Raw genomic sequence first — 22,288 nt, forward strand, 5'->3', positions numbered from 1 at the left:
AGCTGTAGTAGAGCAACTCGTTCTCAATCGCCCTGAGTAAGTCATGAGTTAATTGAAACTGTGAAACAATTCCATATGTTTGTGAAATACAACATAATACATCATTACTTTACATCATTGTTTGAAGCCTCTGTGATAGCCCGGTTTTATTTAATGAAAGCGGTGCACATTATAGCCAGTGCCAATACAATACTGTTGTTATCTAGCTGTCAAAACACGTCTTAACAACCACGGACAACCATTACAAATGATATGGTGGCATTCACTTATTTTAATATCTACTGAGCATAATGTGAGTTGTATTTCACAAATCTCCAGTGTACAATGCTTCTAAGATGGCCCACTGTTAAAACAATCATAGGTTTGTGCTTTGCTTCAATAGTTTGGTCTTTTGTACTGTATTCTGTAGGGGTTGAAAGGGGCACACAAGCTGCTGTACAGAAGAGGCAATGGCTGATGTCTGCTCATCTGCAGATGATGTACTGTACGTTCTGTGGCAATCATAACATGAAAAACTGAATGGAAACAATTCAATAAAATGATTTTGCTCCACTTGATTTTTGTTTATTTTTTACCCTTTCCCCCCCCCCTTTTTTTCCTTTTAATTTTTTTTTTAATACTTGAAAAACGGTATTCCTGATTTCAATGGTCAGGCATTGAATACACAAGTCAAAGAAGTGCAACATCTGCATGGAAGGTAAGCTAAATCAAGCACATCAAGTTTTTTCAAATATTTTAAACCAGTTAAAATAAATAGTTTTGCACAGGTCTAATGTATAGGAGTTAGCAGGACAGGATGTCATGGCCATATTGTCACTACAGCGCTCTCATGTGGTTGTCAATATAGTGCAATGAAATTATGCTGTTCATAAGTAGACCTATAGCAGGAGTGGGCAATTCATTTTCACAATGGGCCACATGAGAAACCAGGACTATTGTGGAGGGCCGGACCAGTAGGCTGAAATTAATTCTGCTCAATATTACTTTTATCGCTTTATAAAAAGCAGTAAATTATATGGTTTTTCCACACTTTTATTCTGAAATATTTTTTTTATCCACACTTTTATTCTGAAATATTTTTTTATCCAGACTTTTATTCTCACAGGGAAGTAAATGCAGCTATAGTTTTTTATACAAACTTTTATTCTGAAATAAAAAAAAACAAGACTTTTATTCAGAAACATTTTTTTATCCAGACTTTTATTTTAAAATATTTTTTTATCCACACTTTTATTCTGAAATATTTTTTTTATCCACACTTTTATTCTGAAATGTTTTTTTATCCAGACTTTTATTCTGAAATATTTTTTCATCCAGACTTTTATTCTGAAATATTTTTTCATCCAGACTTTTATTCTGAAATATTTTTTTTATCCAGACTTTTATTCGGCAATATTTTTTTTATCCAGACTTTTATTCTGAAACTTTTTTTTTCAACTTTTATTCCGAAAAAAAAATCCAGACTTTTATTCTGAAACTTTTTTTTTCAATTTCTATTCTGAAATTAAAAAAAACAGGCTTTTATTCTGAAATATTTTTTCATCCAGACTTTTATTCTGAAAGATTTTTTATCCAGACTTTTATTCTGAAATTTCGAAAAAATCCAGACTTTTATTCAGAAAAAAAAATCCAGACTTTTATTCTGAACTATTTTTTTATCCAGACTTTTATTCTGAAATTTTAAAAAATCCAGACTTTTATTCTGAAATATTCTTTTATCCAGACTTTAATTCTGAAATAAATAAAAAAACAGACTTTTATTCTGAAATATTTTTTCATCCAGACTTATTCTGAAATATTTTTTATCCAGACTTTTATTCTGAAATTCAGAAAAAAATCCAGACTTTTATTCTGAAATATTTTTTTATCCAGACTTTTATTCTGAAATATTTTTTTATCCAGACTTTTATTCTGAAATGTAAAAAATCCAGACTTTTATTCTGAAATAATAAAATATTTTTACCAGTATGGTACGGTTCGGTACGGCATGCATTTGTATCCTACCCGTACCATATTTTAAAATATATATATATTTGATGTGTGAATCCGTTCTGCCTGGCTAAAAGTACCTCTCACTACCCCTCTGAAACGAGAACTAAAACGGCTCGGCCCAGCTCGGTTGGCAGTGGAGAAAGCAAAACAAACCGGGCTCACGCGGTACGGCACGGTAGTGGAAAAGCGCCATAACATAGTCACGCACGCACATACGTAAATTGAAAATAAAATTGTCGCCTTCAAAATAAAAGCAATGCAATTGTACTGGACACATTGCCTACACTTATTTACATGTGATTTCTATTATTATGACAAAAATCCCATTTTTTGGGACCTCACACAGGGCCGGCCAGGGACAGCCATAGGGCCGCATGCGGCCCGGGGGCCGTACAATGCCCAGGTCTGACCTATAGCATAGCCTGTCTATGAAACAGTAAAATATATCTTCAAAGAGACTACTTCTCTGACTCAGGGGAGACTGGTGGAGGTAGCCATCGAAGGATGGGCTCATTGCAATGCATGCATATCCTTATTCCATTCCATGCAATACAATGAGCCTGTCCTCCGATTTCTACCTTCATCAGCCTCCACTGTATATTTTTACTATATACAGTAAAAAATAAAAAATGTAAGTACAGTGAAATAGACTAGATTACCTCTCTGCCTACCTGTATTCTAAGTGGTTATTTATGATAGTGGTGATGATAGAAACTATCAACAGGTGTTTGAGAACTAATAGAGCTTTGATGGAAATAATAAGACATGAATGGTGAACTAACGTTTCTATAAACGTTTCTATAAGTACATTTCATTGACTTACATTTTGCAGTTATAGGTTTCAATTGTTTGTGTTTATTTCATGTCAAATTATTCTATTTACCAAGCAATGCAAATGGTAAGTCAATTATAGACATTTTAATTACATTTATTTTTCAGGATATCACATACAATACATTGTCCAGAAGGGGGCATATTTGACCAACTTAACTTTCACTAGAGAAAGGCCCAGTGCCACATATTTCAGCAAGTGCCCTTCATTTGAGTATTCTGGTTTATGCAACAACAAAAACAACAACTAACCTTCACCTGTTTGATACAATATGATAATTTGCTTTCTGGTCATTTTATTTAATTTGTTGGTCAAGATACAAATTGAAGTGTCTAACCAGCTGCTAAAACATTTATCCTGTCTATTTAATGTTTGGAATTACTGGCTACATTTGTATCAGAGTGTGTTCAATTCGGAAGTTACATTGTTGAAATACAATCGTAGTAACATTACGATATCACTTTAAAAAGTATCGACCATAACAATTCCCAGTGGCCAGAAAAAGAAATCCCATTTGTTGCAAATTTCACTTGTTGACGCCCTTATCCGCTACCACCACCAATGCCTGCACGTCGCTGCTTCCTTATTTGGTCTGAAGGCTAGTTAAGTCCGCCCCTCTTTGTTGCTGCAGCCAATGAAATCACTCAGAACGTGGCCGGCTGCCGGGGTTACGATAGAGAACAACATAGTGGAATCATGTATCCATACGATTAACCATGTGATGGATTAAACTACTAAAGAGGCGTTACATCACGAGGACGAAGATTTCGAAGAGGTAAACGGAATATTCAGGCAACATGTAGATTACGAACGGAACCGAAAGGAATGCAGAGGTCATCACCATCATCTGGAGCTGTGGGAGTCAGATCGCCCCCTCAGTGTTGAAGTTACAACGAGCCGGACCGTCACTATGCCTCGGTGATCAACAAGCCAGCTACCTTCTTATGAATGGACCACGGTTACACATTGCGGTATTTTTTAAGGAGCAATGCTCTGCGGTTTGATTTCTTGCTATTTCCCCCCCGAGCCCTTGTGATTTCTTTCATGGGTACAGATGATAGGAACCTCCTGCTGAAGGATAGATCGTTGTGGAATGCATACATTTTTTTCTGCTGGATTTCTTACGAAGCCAAGCTTGATCCATGTCAACGATACTTTATTTAATTTATTTAGACGAGATCAATATCGTGGGTATGTATAGGTCGAGGTGCAGGAGAAGTGGACAGTGCAACATGTTCTGAGCCAGATTGCCTATAGCCAGGGGAATCACTACGGGCTACCATCTGCCTAGTCCCCCCCCCCCCCCCCCCCCTCTTTACACTTGAACAATGACCGGACCGAACGCCGCGACCACCTGCTCGTCCTCCACTAAGACGGGACACAGACACGGCCGGTCCAAAAGCACCAGCACCTACTGCAACTCGAGCCCGGGTGCTGCCGAGTCCGCCTCTCTGTCGGTCGGCACGGCCAACAACACCGGGCGCTCATCCGGAGAGGAGGAGGAGAAGGATGGAGGTGTGCTGTTTTACGTGAACAGGACTGGTTTCCCCATTGAAGGTGTCACCTGGGAGAGAATGTGGACTCATGTTGCCAAAGTACACCCCGACGGACAAGAAATGGTTAACAAAATAAGGAATGCCGCATACCTTCCCAGAGTAAGTAGGCTACCCCTAAAAAGCTTTCCCTTTCTAAAGGTCTAATAGTGGATTTTTGTCCTGTCCTTTATTTTAGCCAATTACCATGTAACAACCAACCAACACAGATACATTGACCTCATCAGCAGTCAAAGTCAAAGTCAGGACAATAGCAGAATGAACTCCATTAGATTTTCTCCTGAGAGTCTCTAGTCATTGATTCACGTAATTGTCCTGTAGAGGAATGGAGTGTGTTGTGGCATGCAGACTATGCCCCCCCCTGCGCCTAGCCCTGGCCTCACACAGGACTCTACATTGTGTGTGTGATTTCATCAGCGGCCACTCAGGTCAAACAGACAGACCTCTGTATGTACAGACATATCTGAAACACTGTGTCACAGGCAGAGCTCAATGGTGAGAGCTGAGAGCTCTGTCTGTGTCTGTGTCTGTCTGCCTACCTGCCTGCCTGCGTCTGTCTGTCTTTCTGTCTGCACTGGTGTGGGTCTGCTGAGAAAAAGGAGACTGTAGACCATCACTAATTGGGCAACAGCAATTAGCGCATGGGATGACCATGATGCCAAGCCCTGTAGCACATTCAGTATCGTACATGTCCCTATAAATAGCCCATAGCTATGACAGTACACACACACACATCTTTGTTTTCCATGTGGTTATTGTAACTATGACCAGAGCAGAAGGTATTAGTATCACTAACATAGCAGTTCCCAAGCGTGGGGTCGGGAAAATCAAACAAACCTCTATGAATTGATAAACTAGACAAACATTGTGTATGTATTGCACCTGTAGCCTATATTGTGGTGTTTGGGATTGAAATCCAACCGATTAGAGTATCTTTTAGGTGAAAGAATACACTTGGACATCAGTATTAGGCCTATGTGTTGGCATAGCCCACAATCAAGTTGTTGGGGGGTCACAGGAAATTATTGATGTCAATTTGGGGTTGTGAGAAATTATTTGGTAACACATCAACTTTCTGTGCAGTAACACTGATGTAGTAAATATTGGGTCACAGAGTGACAGTGTTAGGAATAAGTTTATGTTCAGAGTGTATCTACCACTGGAGCAGACTTCTAGTGCTCTTTGAGTTGAGACAACATTATACACTTTAGAAAACAAGTAACCTAGGCTTTATTAGCTTGTGCTGAGACAACTCAACTATACCCTAGGCTAATTCACACTAAATATTCAATTGAGCTGACACTTTTATACAAAGCGACTTACATTGCAGTGAGTGCATACATTTTGGAATCGAACCCACAACCTAAGCGTTGTTAACGCCATGCTCTACCAACTGAGCCGCAGAGGACCATACACTACAGAGCCAAACTGAGCTGAGCTGAGCTGGGCTAGCCTGGATACACATCTACCATGTTGGCTGAAACAGTGCTGAAAAAGCCAACATGAAAGGAAAACATCCGAGCCAGCACCACACAAGGATAAACAAAAAGACATGTGTTCCACAGCCATAGTGCCTCCAGCCTGAATGATATGAATGATGTGTTCCATTAATTGGGGGTAGTGGTGGTCTAGTGGATAGTGAGTTGGACTTGGGATCGGAAGGTTGTGAGTTCAAATCCCGCCTGAAGCCACACCACTACTAGTGTGCCCTTGGGTAAGGCACTTAGCCCTCAGTTACTCCAGGGGGAATGTCTCTGTAATTCGTAATTGTAAGTCGCTTTGGATAAAAGCGTCTGCTAAATGGCAAAATTATTATTAATTATAATTAATTAATTGGATTGAAGTACTGTAACCTACCCTTGTTCTGCTAGACCCAAAGTGGTAGAGTCAGTTATCAGTTATCTAAAGCACCGGATGTCTCAGTGACCTATATATATCGAGTCACACTTGACTGTGACCGGGCCTGTGATCTCCACGTACCTGTACAGGTGTAGGCTGATGGCCAGGTTTAGCTGGGCTAACCCAATAAGCGGATTAAACAGTGAGAGTTAAGGCACCTCAGGATGACCTCGAGGCCAGCGCTTGTGTTGAGAGTGTTTAGAGGAGGCAGGCCAGCACTGCAGTGGAGCTCCGCTCCTGTGTGTGTAGTAGGAGAGAGAGAGCGGAGAGAGAGGAGAGAGAGAGAGAGAGACAGGAGAGAGAGAGAGAGAGAGAGAGAGAGAGAGAGAGAGAGAGAGAGAGAGAGAGAGAGAGAGAGAGAGAGAGAGAAAAGAGAGAGAGTCACAGTCCAGAAGTTAAGCCTGTGTTTATTGCCCTGCCTGCAAACTAAGCTAAGACTGATTGCATTTAAGTTTGCCTACGTTTCAGAAGGGCTGCACAGATCATCAGATTTCTATATCATATTGATATGCTTCCTTACATATGAAACACATCGTGTCTGAGTCACCAAGTCAGAGATGTACTCAAACCACGTCTCATCATCCTGCATTAGGAGATGAGGATAAGGTGGATTATTCTGTTGACTCTGTTCGGAATGATTATGTAAAGCCAAATTGTCCCATCAATATGGCATGTCAGTTGAAGGGACAAACGGATCTGACTCTTCTCCTAACACAGAGGGCTGGTTTCCCAGATCTACGTTGAGCCTCGTCCTAGACTAAGGTCATGTTCTCACATGAAAGTCTGAATCGAGACCCGGAGCAAGTGGATGAGTTCGCAACATTGTTGCATTAATTATTTCTCTGATTTGCGTTCTCACAGTCACAGCCCTTCATGTAAACGAAGTAACATATACGCAATCGAAGCAACAGATGTGGTAGTTGATTGGTCAGAAAAATTGAAAATTGCCCGTAGTCCCTCTCTTATCCAGATCAACACGCCTGTGCTGTTGTTTTCCTATGGACTGCCTCGGGCAGCGTTCTCACCAAAAGCGAAGCGAAGCAAAGTGATGAATGCGTCGTTTCTAACCGAAGCGAAACCACCCTTTTCAAGCGGAGCATCCGACGGGTATTTGCTCCGGGAGTTACTTCGAATGCGCGTTCTAACCGCTCCAAACGACGCAGAGCAAAGCAAACTTTATCCTAAACTCTGTTTCAAGTGAAGCACATGTTCTAGTGAGAACACCCCCTAAAACTCATTGTCATGGAGAACTTCAATTGAAACTTGTGATTTAAGCCTAGTCCAGGAAGAGGGTCATGTTTGTGTCTGGGGGAACTGCCACATAGCGGGGCCTCATTTATAAACGGGAATCTTTTAAAACTAGGGATGCTCCGATCTGGATTTTTGGGGCCGATACCGATCACCGATTTTTTTCCTCAAGATCAACCGATACCGATATTAAAAAAAATACATAACTGTAGGCCTACTGACTGGATAGCCTACATATTTTTTGCTTTTTAGACAAAAGTTTTGATCCATTAGGCACCAAGCAAACGCAGACCCATTTTTATGGCATAGTAAAGGTCTGGTCTATCACCCAGTTAGGGCCTGAAGCAGAGGCGGATTAAGGATTGTAGGGGATCCGGGGCTTAGCCCAGAGGGCGAATATAATGTGAGAATTTTTTTGCCTTCAACCTTCAACTTACCACCACCTTAAAGCGGACAAAAGGCTGTATTACAAAATAGACAGTAAACACACACACACACACACACACACACACACACACGTCAGTCACCATCATTTATATTTGTATAGAATTACAGAATTGATGGGTAGGGATGCTCCGATCTGGATTTTTGGGGCCGATACCGATCACCGATTCTTTTCCTCAAGATCAACCGATACCGATACCGATTTTTTTTTAAATACATAACTGTAGGCCTACTGACTGGATAGCCTACATATTTTTTGCTTTTTAGACAAAAGTTGTGATCCATTAGGCACCAAGCAAACGCAGACCCATTTTTATGGCATAGTAAAGGTCTGGCCTATCACCCAGTTAGGGCCTGAAGCCCAAGTCCAGGGGTCCCCAAACTTTTTTCTGTGAGGGCCACATCATTTTTCCTTTCTGTGATGGGGGGCCTGGGTTGGTCTCTAACATAAAATAATATGGAACGGAGTGGAATGGAGGCGGTTGCGCAAAGCAATTGCGCGCAGGAGAGCACTGGTGGATGCAAGCAAAGTCTAAACAGTTGAATTTGGATGGAATTTATACCTATAGTGATATGTCAATGAAATATAATCAGTTTTACAGTCTGATACTTGAGGGAGGACCCTCATCATACACGGGGGGACCAGAAGCAGGGCTGTCTGGGGGTCCTTAAACGAGCATCAAACACTTAATTTCTTGCATTCTGGTGAATTTAGATGCAATTTGTGCCCTTTCTGCATCAATTTATGGTGGAAATGTATTATTTGCGAAACAGCGCCCCCGCCACCACGTCGGTGCAATGCCGCAATTGCAGTTAGAAATTACACGTTGTTCAAAGGGCCGGTCCAAGTGTGGGGGTGGGCCGTGTTCGGCCCGCGGGCCGTAGTTTGGGGACCCCTGCCCAAGTCAGTCGATATGGCTGTATAAAAGACATAATAAACGTGGCCTTCATGGTTTACATACTGTTACGTCCTCCTATGTTTTCTGTTCAGTTATCTGTCTTGCCCAGGGAAAAAATAAAAATAAAAATAATTTAAAAAAAATCGGTTTTTGCGATCGGCCATTTTTGCCGATCACCGATCGAGTCATTTGGAGTGAAATCGGCCGATTTAAATCGGAGGCCGATAAATCGGAGCATCCCTATTGATGGGCTGAGGCTAGTTATGTTACAGTATGTATATCAGGGCAGACTCTGGGCTCACCACTTATATTGTATTGATTGTCTTGTCCTGTGTTATATGACGATATATTACATGTATTGTTGGCCTGTGTATAGTACTGTGAAATCAAATCCCCCCTGGGACATTAAACAAACTTAGTTAGTTAGCGTTACATCTTAGGATAGATTTGAGTCATGTTCTGTATACATACATACTACCATAAGGGCATACTTAATGTGGTTACTTCATGTTTACTAGCTGTAACATTAACGTTACATCATTCTTTTTCACTTGTTACTCAGTCAACCAGAGTGCAGATATCAAAGACTATCAGCCTGTTATTCACTTTATTTGTATAAGTATTATCCTTTGTTTGATTTCTTACCATGTACCGTAACAGTACCTTGCTATGTTTCATTTTCATTATAAACATAACGTTATGTTATGATAGCCAGCTAGCATTAGCAAACCGGAAAAGTAGTGTCAGTGAGTCAGTCACCTTTCTAATAAGATTCACAAACCTGAAACATCATCTATGTCATCACTGCTGGTGATGTCATTGTTGTCAGCTGCTGATACTGCTGCTGCAACAGTTCTTGGCGCTTGTTTTGTTGAAAACAACTTTGGGATATCCATGCTTACAAAGTCAGGCACTGATTGAGATCACGTCTTCTTCAGGGCAGGGCAGGCTACGCAGTACGCAGGCTAATGTCGCGCAGCTGCTGCCTCTCTGTTGGACTCCGGTACTGCACGTTACTCACGAGAGTTTTTTATTTTTATTTTTATTTTTAATTTTTTAAAGTAAAACATTCGGGGCTTTTCAGAAAACATCCGGGGCTTGAGCCCAAGTAGCCACCCCCTAGCGCCGCCCCTGGCCTGAAGCCCAAGTCAGTCGATATGGCTGTATAAAAGACATCATAAACGTGGCCTTCATGGTTTACATACTGTTACGTCCTCCTATGTTTTCTGTTCAGTTATCTGTCTTCCCCAGGAAAAAAAAAAAAAAAAAAAACGGTTTTTGCGATCGGCCATTTTTGCCGATCACCGATCGAGTCATTTGGTGTGAAATCGGCCGATTTAAATCGGTGGCCGATAAATCGGAGCATCCCTATTTAAAACATATTTAATTGGATCTGTAATTATTAAACAATACTTGCATGTTAGGAAATGTATTCTCATAAATAATAAGGTGAACAGTAGGACAAATTAAGTTTCAACTGATGCCTTTTTCGATGCCTCAGTGGGGCAGATACGAGTGCACAGTTTCATATGGCTATCACATGTTCGTTGCGCAGAACTGTTGTGCAGAATTTCACTGGGTGAAATGTCTTTTTTTAGCCTTTCTGTCGGGATTTGCCTTTATTGTAATCAAATCAAATCAAATCAAATTTTATTTGTATAGCGCATTTCTTACAAGATGCAACTCAATGCGCTTCACACAATGAAAATGTTCAGTCAATCAGTCAATCAATCAATCAATACTGACAGAGCCGCGAGCAGGCAAAAGTAAAAAACCTGTATACTATGTAGCCAGGAAAAATTCCCTTGCAGCCCTCTACCAATAGAGCGACTACTAGCCAGTTTGCTTACCAGTACCCAGCGGTCCCCCAGGGGAGGCCAGGACCACCGGCACAAAGCAAGCAAGCAAGGGCAAAAACCTGTACACCATGTATCCAGGAAAAATTCCTTGCATATTATCGGCGTACACACTGTCCATAAATTTTGTGTTGTATTTGCATCGTTCTGCATCCAGTATGGTCACAGGTCCTGCCAAAAGAGAAACTTAAGCACAGTTATGATGCAACAACACAATAGAGACAATAAAGATGACAGCAATACAACCTGATGGTGGTCCTGGTACACCCTTGTACCGGTTCCAGTACTGCTCTAGGTGCTATTTGGAGCTGACAGTGCCTCATCAGCACCCGGGTCCATTTTCCTGTCAACACAAATCTCAAAAACACGAGTATGGTGTAATGGCCTAGTGATCCTAGTTCTATAATGTCCAATGTCTCCCTTAGTATCAAAAGGCGACATTGAATAAGTAGGTTTTGAGGTCACGCTTAAAAATGTCCTGAGTTTTAGACAACCTCAGGCCCTCAGGTAGGGTGTTCCACAATCTAGGAGCATATATGCTAAAAGCTGATCCTCCAAATCTCTTTGTCCTAGCCTCTGGCACTATTAAAAGTTCCGTGCCACTAGACCGTAGGGGTCTAGCTGGTGTGTATCTTATGAGCATGTCCACCATGTAATTGGGTGCATCACAGTGAAGTGATTTATAAACTAGTAAAAGGATCTTAAAGTCTATTCTATGACTGACAGGGAGCCAGTGTAGTGATCTCAAGACAGGTGTGATGTGCGCTCTCCGTTTGGTCCTAGTAAGGACACGAGCAGCAGCATTTTGAACCATTTGTAGTCTATTTATCATTTTTTTGGGGAGACCTGTCAGGAGAGCATTACAGTCATCTAGCCTACTAGTAACAAACGCATGCATTAATTTTTCAGTGTCTGCCTGGGAGAGAAATGATTGTACCTTAGTGATGTTTCTTAGATGGTAGAAGGATGTTTTAATAGTGTTATTAATATGAGTTTCAAAATGTAGATCTGGGTCAATTATGACACCAAGATTCCTGGCCTGACACTTAGTGTTAAGAGCTAGTGTTTTCAAGTGTGCAGATAATTTCTCTCTCCCAGTTTTCTCGCCAATGATCAATACCTCTGTTTTTTCTTGATTGAGTTGGAGAAAGTTTTGTGTCATCCAAATATTAATATCGGCAATACAGTCTATCAGGTGGTCGATCATATTGTAGTCGTTGGGAGTTACTGAGATATAAAGCTGAGTGTCGTCAGCATAGCTGTGGTAGTTAACGCTATGCTTCTTGATAACAGAACTGAGGGGTAGCATGTATAGGCTAAAAAGCAACGGTCCTAAAATGGACCCCTGGGGAACTCCACAGGTTGTGCTATAATTTTTTGACTTATGGTCACCAAGGGCTACAAAGTAATCTCGGTCAGCCAGGTAAGTCCTGAACCAGTTTAAGACCGGACCTGAGAGGCCAACCCAGTTTTCAAGTCTCTCAATAAGTATGGAGTGGTCTACCGTATCAAAGGCTGCACTTAAGTCTAAGAGTACAAGAATCGAGAGTTTTTTCGAGTCTGCATTTATCCTAAGGTCATTAGTTACCATAAGCAAAGCGGTTTCTGTGCTGTGGTATGATCGGAAACCTGACTGAAGTGGGTCATACCTATTATTTAGGACTAAGAATTCATGAAGCTGTCTATACGCTGCCTTTTCTAAAATTTTGCTTAGAAAAGTGAGATTGGATATTGGTCTACAGTTTTTTGGATCAGAAGGATCTAGGTTACTTTTCTTCAGGGTGGGTCTAACCAGGGCAGTTTTTAGCGCCGCTGGAAATATCCCTTTAAGTAGGGAGTGATTTACAATGCCTAGTATGTCATCAGACACAGATTCAAAAATGTCCTTAAAAAAGGTGGTAGGAATAGGGTCAAGAGGACACGTAGACGGTTTAAGCTGTGACACAATTTTACCTAATGTTTCCGTACTAATCATGGTGAACATGCTCATAGTCATGTTCTGTGGTGGCGGATCTGTGGTGCTACACAAACCTAGTCTTTCCTGAGTAATACACATTCTAATATTTGTTATCTTATCCCTGAAGTGGGCTGCAAATTCCTCGCATTTGGTGACAGAGGCTGCGCCGTCTAGAGTCCTAGGAGCAGGGTTTACAAGGCAATCAATTGTCGAGAACAAGACCCTGGGGTTATTCTTGTTTGTAGATATTATCTTTGAGAAGTGATTTTTTCTAGCATTTCGCATTGCCAGGTTAAAGGCAGATAGATGTTCTTTAAAAATATTCTGATCAATCTGTAGTTTGCTCTTTCTCCATCTGCGCTCTGCTTTTCTACATGTTCTCTTTAAGAGATTTATTTCACTGTTTCGCCATGGTGCTCTCCTCTTGGCTCCAACCTTTTTTGGTTTGGTAGGTGCCAGGGAGTCTAGGGCCATTTTTACTTTATTGTTAAAGGTAATTACTAAGTCGTTTTCACATAACGTCGGAGTTGTGTGATTACTGTTCATTAAAGCTTTGAAATGTTCAGCCACTGCAGGGGTAAGATAACGTTTTTTAACAACACGTTCAGCATTGCTTTCAGCTTTACGTGTTACAATGGTAAAGAAAATACAGAAATGGTCAGAGAGGGCCAGGTCGCTGATACCTGATATTGAGACCTCAAGACCCTTTGTAATCACAAGATCAAGGGTATGGCCATGATTGTGAGTGGGTTCATTGACATGTTGGACAAAATCCATAGATTCCAAGAGGTCAATAAATTCCCTAGCCCTCAAGTCAGCCTCATTATCAACATGAAAGTTAAAATCACCAGTGATAATAATCCTATCATAGTTGGGATGGATAATGGATAGGAACTCAGAGAAGTCAGGTAGGAAGGTAGGGGCTGGTTTCGGCGGCCTGTATACAGTTACCGTAAGAATAGGTGGTTGGCATGCCATAACTGTGGCATGATATTCAAAGGAGGAGAATATATCAAAGGATATGCTCCTGCAGTTTAGGTTATTTGAAGCTATGGTAGCTGTTCCTCCCCCCTTTTTTCCATTTCTGATTGATTGGAAAAAACTGTAGTTGGGGGGAGATGCCTCAATAAGGGCTGCTGCTCCATTTGTATCTAGCCAGGTTTCTGTGAGTAGCATGCAGTCGAGTTTTCTATCACAAATGAGCTCATTTATGATAAATGTTTTTTTGTTAGATAGGGACCTGATATTCAAAATTGCCATGGAGATGTCATTTTGACACTGGGACTGACTCGTGGGCATACTTAATGAAATGGGTAATAGATTTCTCAAATTTGCGCCAAGACAACTATGGGCGTTAAAAGGGTGGGACAAGACGCTCGCTCACGTGCGCAAAATTTAGATTGTAATTTATAAAGGGAAACTGGCCTGGGACGTGCATACGCACTGTGTAATAAAGCTGAATATTTTTGTGAGTAAACTTTCTGTCCTTCGTACGTACGCAACCTTTTCACGTCAATCCTACGCGCAGTTTTATGATTGAGGCCCCAGGAGAGGCTGAAATCGAAAAGGTCAGGCTCATCGGAATGCATGGAATAGAATGAGGAACGAGCCATTACCTATTCCGTTCCATGCATTCCAATGAGCCGGTCCTTCCGATTTCGGCCTCCACTAGCCTCCACTGTTGTATGCCACCATGTCAGTCGTGGGGAACACCCCTGCCCGAACCATGGTGCCACATCACATCACCCTTTTCCTGATTAATCGGAGGGTGTTTGGAGCACAATAATCCTCTAGGATTTGGAGTCCAGGATAATCTCCTGTAACCTAATTGTCTCCGAAAGCTTTTGATTTACACAGAACAAACCAGGCTTTAAGAACCAGAAGCCCTCCTCTATGCCTCAATACCGTACACACCTCATAGTCACGTCAGTGTGCATTTTACGTAGCTCCAAACATGGTGGTCAGTGAACACGAGGGATTCTCTCTAGGGATTTTGGCCCATTCTTCCATTGCAAATGGTTCCAGCTGGTCCAAACTGCGTCGGTTTCCGAGCATGGACATTCACTTTGAGCACCCGCCACAGATTCTCAATAGGATTGAGATCTGGGCTCTGTGCGGGCCACTCCAGGACCTTGGTTTTGGTGTCCTTTAGGAACTGTTGGACCAATGTATTGATGTATGCTTTGGGTCATTGTCTTGTTGGAAGACCCAGTGACGACCTGAGCCTAGACTAAGAGCAGATTTCTTCATATTATCACTCAAAATGTCAACATCGTTTTCTTTTTTCATGATGCCATGCACCCAACAAGGCTCCCTGTGCCTGAGGCTGCAAAACAGCCCCACAGCATGATGCTCCCACCACCATGTTTAACTGTGGGAACTGTGTTCTTAGGGTTGAAGGCCTCTCCCTTTCTTCGCCAGACAGCAACATCCATGTGCCCAATCAGTTCCAGTTTAGTCTCATCAGACCAAACCACAGACTTCCAAAACTCATCTTTACCTTTCAAATGTTCACGGGCAAACCTCAGTCTGACTCTGATGTGCAGCTCTTTGAGTAAAGGGGTTCTTTTGGGACAATGGCCCTGAAGCCCACCACGATGATGAGCCCTCACAACTGTGTTCCTTGAAACATCAACTCCAGAAGAAGCCAGGTCAGCAACAATCATCTTGGCAGATGTCCTTGGTGTCTTGCTGAGATCTCTGACTATTTTCCTCTCCAGAGTTCTTGAAATCTTGAGCTTTCGACCACGCCCCAGGTTTGTTTCTTACAGAATTTGTCTCCTTGTACTTACGTAGCAATGATGCAACGTACAGCGGTTCTAGACATTGAGACGCTTGGAAATGGCAGTGTAGCCTTCTGCCTTATCATGAGCCTCCACTATATTCTTTCTGAGCTCAAGACTGATTTCCTTTGTCTTTGGCATGGTGAGTAAGAGTAGTAGTATAGTCCCTCTCAATAATGTGTTCAAGTGCCCTGTTTCTTGGAGTCCTTTTATGCTAATTGAATGCTCAGGTGTTGTTAGGAAGCCAATTGACTGTACAGGTGTGGTTTGAAATCTGATTGGTTGCTTAGGTGTGTTTTTAAAGCAAATATTCACATGGGGGCTAATATTTTTGACCACCCCATTTTTCACTATATTTGATATAAAGCAAGCCTACAAACTTATTTTATATTCCAAAATGTACCAAAAGCTAATAAATAGCACTGGTGAATGTTTGATTATATAAAGTTTTATCAATGCTGCAAACATTGGGAAGAATTTTAGGAAAATGTTCCATAATTCCTGGGGGGCTAATAATTTTGGCCTCAACTGTAGACCTGTGGGAAAACTTTCAAGCGAACGTTTCAGGTTAGCTGTAGGCTGATAGACACAGACGCTCTGTACTAGGCTACGTATCCTGGCTCCAGGTCTGGGTGTGCTTTAGCCAGCGTCTATGACTAGCATTGTCTTGTCATGTGTGTCACAGGAGGCGGCCTAAGCACATACTGTACCAGGCTCCGCTTACATGTAGGCCACATCACATGAAGATCTCTCAGGATATCATGTTCTAAAGATAGACCGTCGCTCGCTGACCAAACACCAACTGTCTTCCTTGAAGGAGACAAATGCCCAGGGTGGTTGGTGGCTGGCTGGTCACATCCAGACTGTCTCTCTCTCTCTCTCTCTCTCTCTCTCTCTCTCTCTCTCTCTTGCTCTTGCTCTCTCGCTCCCTCTCTCTCTCGCTCTCTCTCCCTCTCCCTCTTTCCTCTCAGTTTCAGTAGTGTCCCCAGGGAGGTACGGTTAGATTTGACCCACGGCACTGGGTGCAGACAGAAAGTTTTACCCCCACGTGACCTCTCTACAGCTGGGGAACAGACGCAGGCGAGAGAGGGGGACAACTGGCCATGGAGGGAGGGACTGAAAAAGATGACAGAGAGAGAGGGCGGGGGAGTGAGCGAGAAAGGGAAAAAAAGATGGGACAGAGGGAAAAAGAGGTGGTAGAAATGGAAAAATATGAGATGAGACGGGGAGTGATAAGGGGGAGAACGTCTTTCTTTTTTGTTATCTTTCACTTCCCTCTGCACCACATGTGAGGACCACATAATGCCTCTGACTAATGCATAGTCAGCGTTAGTCTGTGAGATCGGGTGTCAGTGCCATCCTACTTACAGCTCTGGTTGGAATCCAATCAAGTTAGACATTTCAAAGCCTTCTTCTCCTCCTCCACCACCACCACCACAACTTCTCCATTTCACTCTGCACGCATGCACGCACGCTCACGCTCACGCACACACACGCATGCACACACACGCATGCACACACACACACTCTCCTCAACACACACACACACACTTGCTCAGCTCCAGTAGTTCTCTGAGCTAGTAAGCAGACAGGCAGAGAATTACAAGGTTGAATTGGGAGCACTTTACCACTGAGCTAAATTCTCCCTCTAATCACTGTGTTCTAAGCACCAAGGGAGAGGGTTGCATTTCTATTATTTTCTATTCTATTGTATTGGTTACTGGGGGGAGAAAGATGGGGTCTCTCCTCAGTCACTACTGCTCTTCTTCATCCCCTAACCTCATCCTCTGCAGAGGGAGAGGGGGAGAGAGAGAAATATTAATCACCCCATCTTCAATCTGGCCTAGAAGAGTGTGTGTGTGTGTGGGAGGGAGAGGAGAGAGAGAGAGAGAGAGAGAGAGAGAGAGAGAGAGAGAGAGAGAGAGAGAGAGAGAGAGAGAGAGAGAGAGAGAGAGAGAGAGAGAGAGAGAGAGAGAGAGAGAGAGAGAGAGAGAGAGAGAGAGAGAGAGAGAGAGAGAGAGAGAGAGAGAGAGAGAGAGAGAGAGAGAGAGAGAGAGAGAGAGAGAGAGAGAGAGAGAGATAGGACTGCCGGTGAGCGTGTGTATGATATGTGAGGGATTATTGAGGAATAAGACCCGGGGCTGCTGACTGCTGTATTAATTTTAATGGCTTACATTTGGCAGAGCTTTGATATGATGCTTTTAAAAATAGAGAGAGAGAGAGAGAGAGAGAGAGAGAGACTCACCTTGATTGATTGGGTCTTCCCTTCTTTCTCCCTCCTTACTGACACAGTCAGAGACAGGCGTACACATTCTCACTCTCACACACTCTGTTTCTCTGTCTCTCAACCCCTTTGATCCACTCACTGTATTGTTCTCTGTTGACTAATGATACCACAGAAACAAAAGTGTGTGTGTGTGTGTGTGCGCGCGCGCGCCCGTACGTGGGTGTGATTGATGGATTCGTCTGTGAAACAGAAACAGACCAAACTGGGAGTAACTTGGAAGCCAAGACATCCTCAGAAGGAGATCTCCCCCTCTCGTCTGTGTGTTGCTCTCTCATTGCTTCTCCCACTCTCAGAGTTTCCTAATAAAGCTCAGGGTTGTATGACTGTGAGGTCTGTAGGACTGCCTTTGTGCAGAGGACCACACTCCTCAGATAAGCAGCTCCACACGAGGGGAAGCAAACTCATAGGAAATGACATGGGTGTTATGACTGTGTCCCCTGGGCCCACTTCCTGTACACACACACACACACACACACACACACACACACACACACACACACACACACACACACACACACAGATCTGGTCACTGAGTCAATGGGGGTAGGGTGCATACAGTAATAAAAACACCCCTCACACATGTTACAGCTACAGCTACATTCCTGTGTCATACATTCCAGAGTGTGTGTCATTAGGAAGTCTTAGCCTGTTCCTGGCTGTTATTGTTAGTCACTAGACTGTTGCTGCTGCTGCTGCTCTACCAATAATAAGACCGTGTGTATCACATGTGAAACAGCAAAACAGCAGCCCATTGTGAGAGACCTGAAGTAACGTTGTCCTCTGACCAACCAAGACCATGGTTTCGGTTGGGATTGTCACTTTTCCATTCCATGGTCATATCAACAACATGTCACAACGCTAGTGGCTAGTAAGACATTGTTGAATGTCGGCATATGTTGTTGACATGACCATGAAATGACGAAGAGTGTAAGTCACCGATGCTGCTGTCCTACAGAGGTCCCGAAAAGACCTTGAATGTTGTCATATTGTTAGCCTCGTAGTATAAAAGTCATATTTTGGCCAAATTTAGATATCTGCCTAACTCTACTCTCCTAACACTGCGGATTCACTGTGCATTATTGCCTATGCCATCAGAATGCTTGTTACATTCCAAAATCACTATCTGCCCAAGTCATCTCTTTGACATTGGCATTTTTGACACTACATACAAAGATGGCTCGGCTGACCACAAGTGAAGCATGACTTAGGCAATTATGCTATGAGGCTAACGATGTTGATGTGACCACATAGCAACATCGTCAGAATGCCTCTAACTCTCTCTCTCTTTCTCGTCATCCCTGCAGCATCCTGTGCCATCGGTCCCCAACTTCAAGCCCTCCATGTCCGTCCCTGATTGGCTGCTGGCCATCCAGAACTACATGAAGACTCTGCAGTATCCTTTTCCTGCCGCGATGCAACCTGTCACAAGCCACTGCTCCTGCCATCGCCCCTCCCACCCCCCCTGCTCATGTAACACACTGAGAAGCCAAAAAATGTGTGTCCTTCCCTCCCTCCCTCCCTCCTTTTAATTGCAGTAAACACTGATCTCACACGATCGGATCGGTTTTAGCGGCATTTTTCACTGCGTTGCTTTCGCCAATCGAGTCGTGTCAGATCAGTGAATTCTTCAAAGAAGGGAGGAGGGAAGGACGTATTCCAACAACAGGGCCACAGCTCCTGTTAGCATAGCTAACCACCTGACCATGCCGTGGACCACAGCGTATATGTCGGCTACACTGAGTGTTTCAATACATGTCGTTTAAAGATGCCTACTTCCCTTGGCTTGTCTCTCTCATCTGCACTGTTGAAAAGAGGTAAACTGGTGAAAGTGAATCAAGTATCTGATCCACATATTTCCACCATATTGGTTTCACCTATCCTGTTTTTTCAGCTTGTATCATCTTATGGTTTCACTCCGACACAGTTAAAGGGGGAGACTAGCTAGCATACAGAGTTAACATTCCTGTAAGCGAGCGCACAGTTAGTTAGCACAGAGCTTGCAACCCACCAACCTACAGCTCTGGTTAGCTAGCTAGTGTCCTCCTATAGCTCATTACACATTCATGTGCGCTAGTTCGCTAGCTCCTCTCTGCGTATCAGTGACGCATGTCACACTAGTTTATTCACGGCTACGGCAAGGGGTGGGTGGGTGCTCAGGTTGATTAAATGTGTTTTGATTGGAGCGGAAAGAGTTTAGGTACGCTAACTACCATGGCAACAGGTGCCCCCTGGGCTGTGTTACCTTTCACACCGGTAAACAGAGGTGACATATTATAAAAATACTTTAACTTGGACATTGAGACACAGGTTTAGGTACAGATTGAGTACAGCGTACAACCATTTGAGGACATAAACATTGACATTTCCAAAACCTCCATCATTCCCCTCTTACCCCTCCCTTGAGTCTTGCTGAGCCCTTCAAAGTTCAAACCGGTCCTTAACTTCTGTCAGATACAACCACACAGGGACTCAGTTCTTTGAGATAAGAAAAACCAGACCATTGTGTGGGTAAGTGAGGCCCAGAGGCGGTGTTTTGTTTGTGTTTGTGTGTGTGTGTGTGCGTGTATGCGTCTGTCCAAGACCATTCCTGTGGTATTTTCTTTGGCATGTCTATGCCGTCTTTTATTATATGTCTGCTACGAGACTGCTACAACATAGAGTTGGGAGAGAGAGAAAGAGAGGTCCCTCTTCTCTCCAAGGTCACATCGTTTGTCTGTAGAATTATATAGGCCAGTTTACCACAAGTTCGAAATAGCTGTTCCCTGTCACTTTGTCCTTCGTTGTAGTACAGTACATAAGTAAACGGGTGTTCCCAGCAAATGTTTCCCAAGACAGCCAGAATATTTTTAGTTTCACAGATAAATAATAGTTAAAGGGCTCAAGCTCAGTGTTAGTCTTTGACTTGCATTCAGCATATTAGAAATCAAATCCCGGAAGGAGACTTTGATATAATCCTGTGGTTATGATGTAATGCCACTGTATAATCAATGTTGGACTGTTGCATCAAAGATTACCTCATTAACTAATCTAATCAGATTTTCACTCTGTTTTCTCTCAGGTTGATGGAGACGGCGAGAGAGATGATCAGGGAATCTCTACCAATCAAATGCCTTGAAGCTGTCATCCTTGGAATGTATCCTTTTATTGTCTTTATCGGGCACAGAGATACAACACGCGCGCGCACACACACACACACACACACATACACACATACACACACACACACACACACACACACACACACTCACACACACACACACACACACACACACACACACACACACACACTCACACTCACACTCACACTCACACTCACACTCACACTCACACTCACACTCACACTCACACTCACACTCACACTCTCACACTCTCACACTCACACACTCACACACTCACAAGCACATATTGAGCTCTCAGTATTACAGGCCAGAAGGGTCCCTGATGAAAACCCTGAAATCAATGAGACGTGTCGGTCTAATGTTCCCTGCCTAAGTCCCGAGGCCCAGAGATCTCCCTGTTGCTAGGAGACAAGAGTCTGAACAAGTTCAAAGCCCAACTTCCCCTCGCCTATCTATCTATCGGTCGTCAGTCGGAGTAAACTTTAGGCGGTGGCTGGTGTTGTCATTTCCAAAGCAGCAGGTCTGCTGGGCCTTTTCACTACCAGTTACCGTCACATCCCTCCTTCCTGATGTGATCTGTCCTGTCCTTCTGGGCCACCGGCTTATTCTGGGTCAGCTGGACCAGCACCCAGCTAGTCTGGTAACATGCCTGTGTGTGTGTGTGTGTGTGTGTTTGTGTGTGTGTGTGTGTGTTTGATTGTGTGAGTGTGAATATGAGCGTGAGTGTGCGTGTGCGCATGAGCGAGAACAAGTGTGGGTGTGTGTTTGTGCTTTAGCCAGCCTCCTATGACTATGGTTGTCAATAGTACATGTCATACCGTACATGTAGAGTATGTGCTTCGTTTTTCGCAAAGTCGTGTGATTTATAGATGTAGTAACATACATGTATGTTCTCGAAACACCATTGTCACACTGTACATACATGCACTTTAGCCAGCTCCTATGTCGTTCTCATCACATGAAGCCCATACATATCTGGAATACAGGCTTGCACTCTACAGCCTTGGCTCACTTCTGAATCTGAATTGCTTTAATAACATCCAATGTAGGGGTACACAAGAGTAAAATTGTTAGGCCTAGGTTCTTCAACATTGGCATTGCAGCAGGATACCAAAAAAAAGAAGGAAAAAAAGAACAGAGGAAGCATCTGTCACCGTGCCAGGTTGTTTTTTTCCTGGCCCGTGGCATATCCTGAGGTTCCAGTCCGTCAGGCAACCCTCCCTGGGAAAAGCGTGATTATCTCCACTGTTAACTGCCCAAGAGGGACTCGTTGATGAAAGAGCCAGCCCATGTCTGTATGCTAAAATGCTAAGATGCTAAGATAAACCACCAGTTGATATGCTCACACACTCCCTCAGGTCATGCATCATTAACAGTGAGATACAGAGTCTCTGTAATCACCATAGGGCTGGTGGTTGT

General features: G+C 43.1%; 1 protein-coding gene across 1 annotated transcript in view; it reads left to right on the forward strand.

Moving 5' to 3' along the window:
- Nucleotides 1-4,152: 4,152 nt before the first annotated feature.
- vash2 (vasohibin 2) overlaps nt 4,153-22,288 on the forward strand; it is a gene marked incomplete at both ends in the record, with an annotated part of 31,073 nt that continues 12,937 nt past the window's right edge. The window contains 4 exon segments of the mRNA XM_080543724.1: nt 4,153-4,479; nt 19,055-19,143; nt 20,202-20,258; nt 20,809-20,883. Of these exon segments, the coding sequence (XP_080399850.1) occupies nt 4,153-4,479; nt 19,055-19,143; nt 20,202-20,258; nt 20,809-20,883 (548 nt within the window).

This window comes from Nansenia antarctica (genome assembly GCF_963989245.1).
Source record: "Nansenia antarctica genome assembly, chromosome: 1".
Lineage (NCBI taxonomy): Eukaryota > Metazoa > Chordata > Actinopteri > Argentiniformes > Microstomatidae > Nansenia > Nansenia antarctica.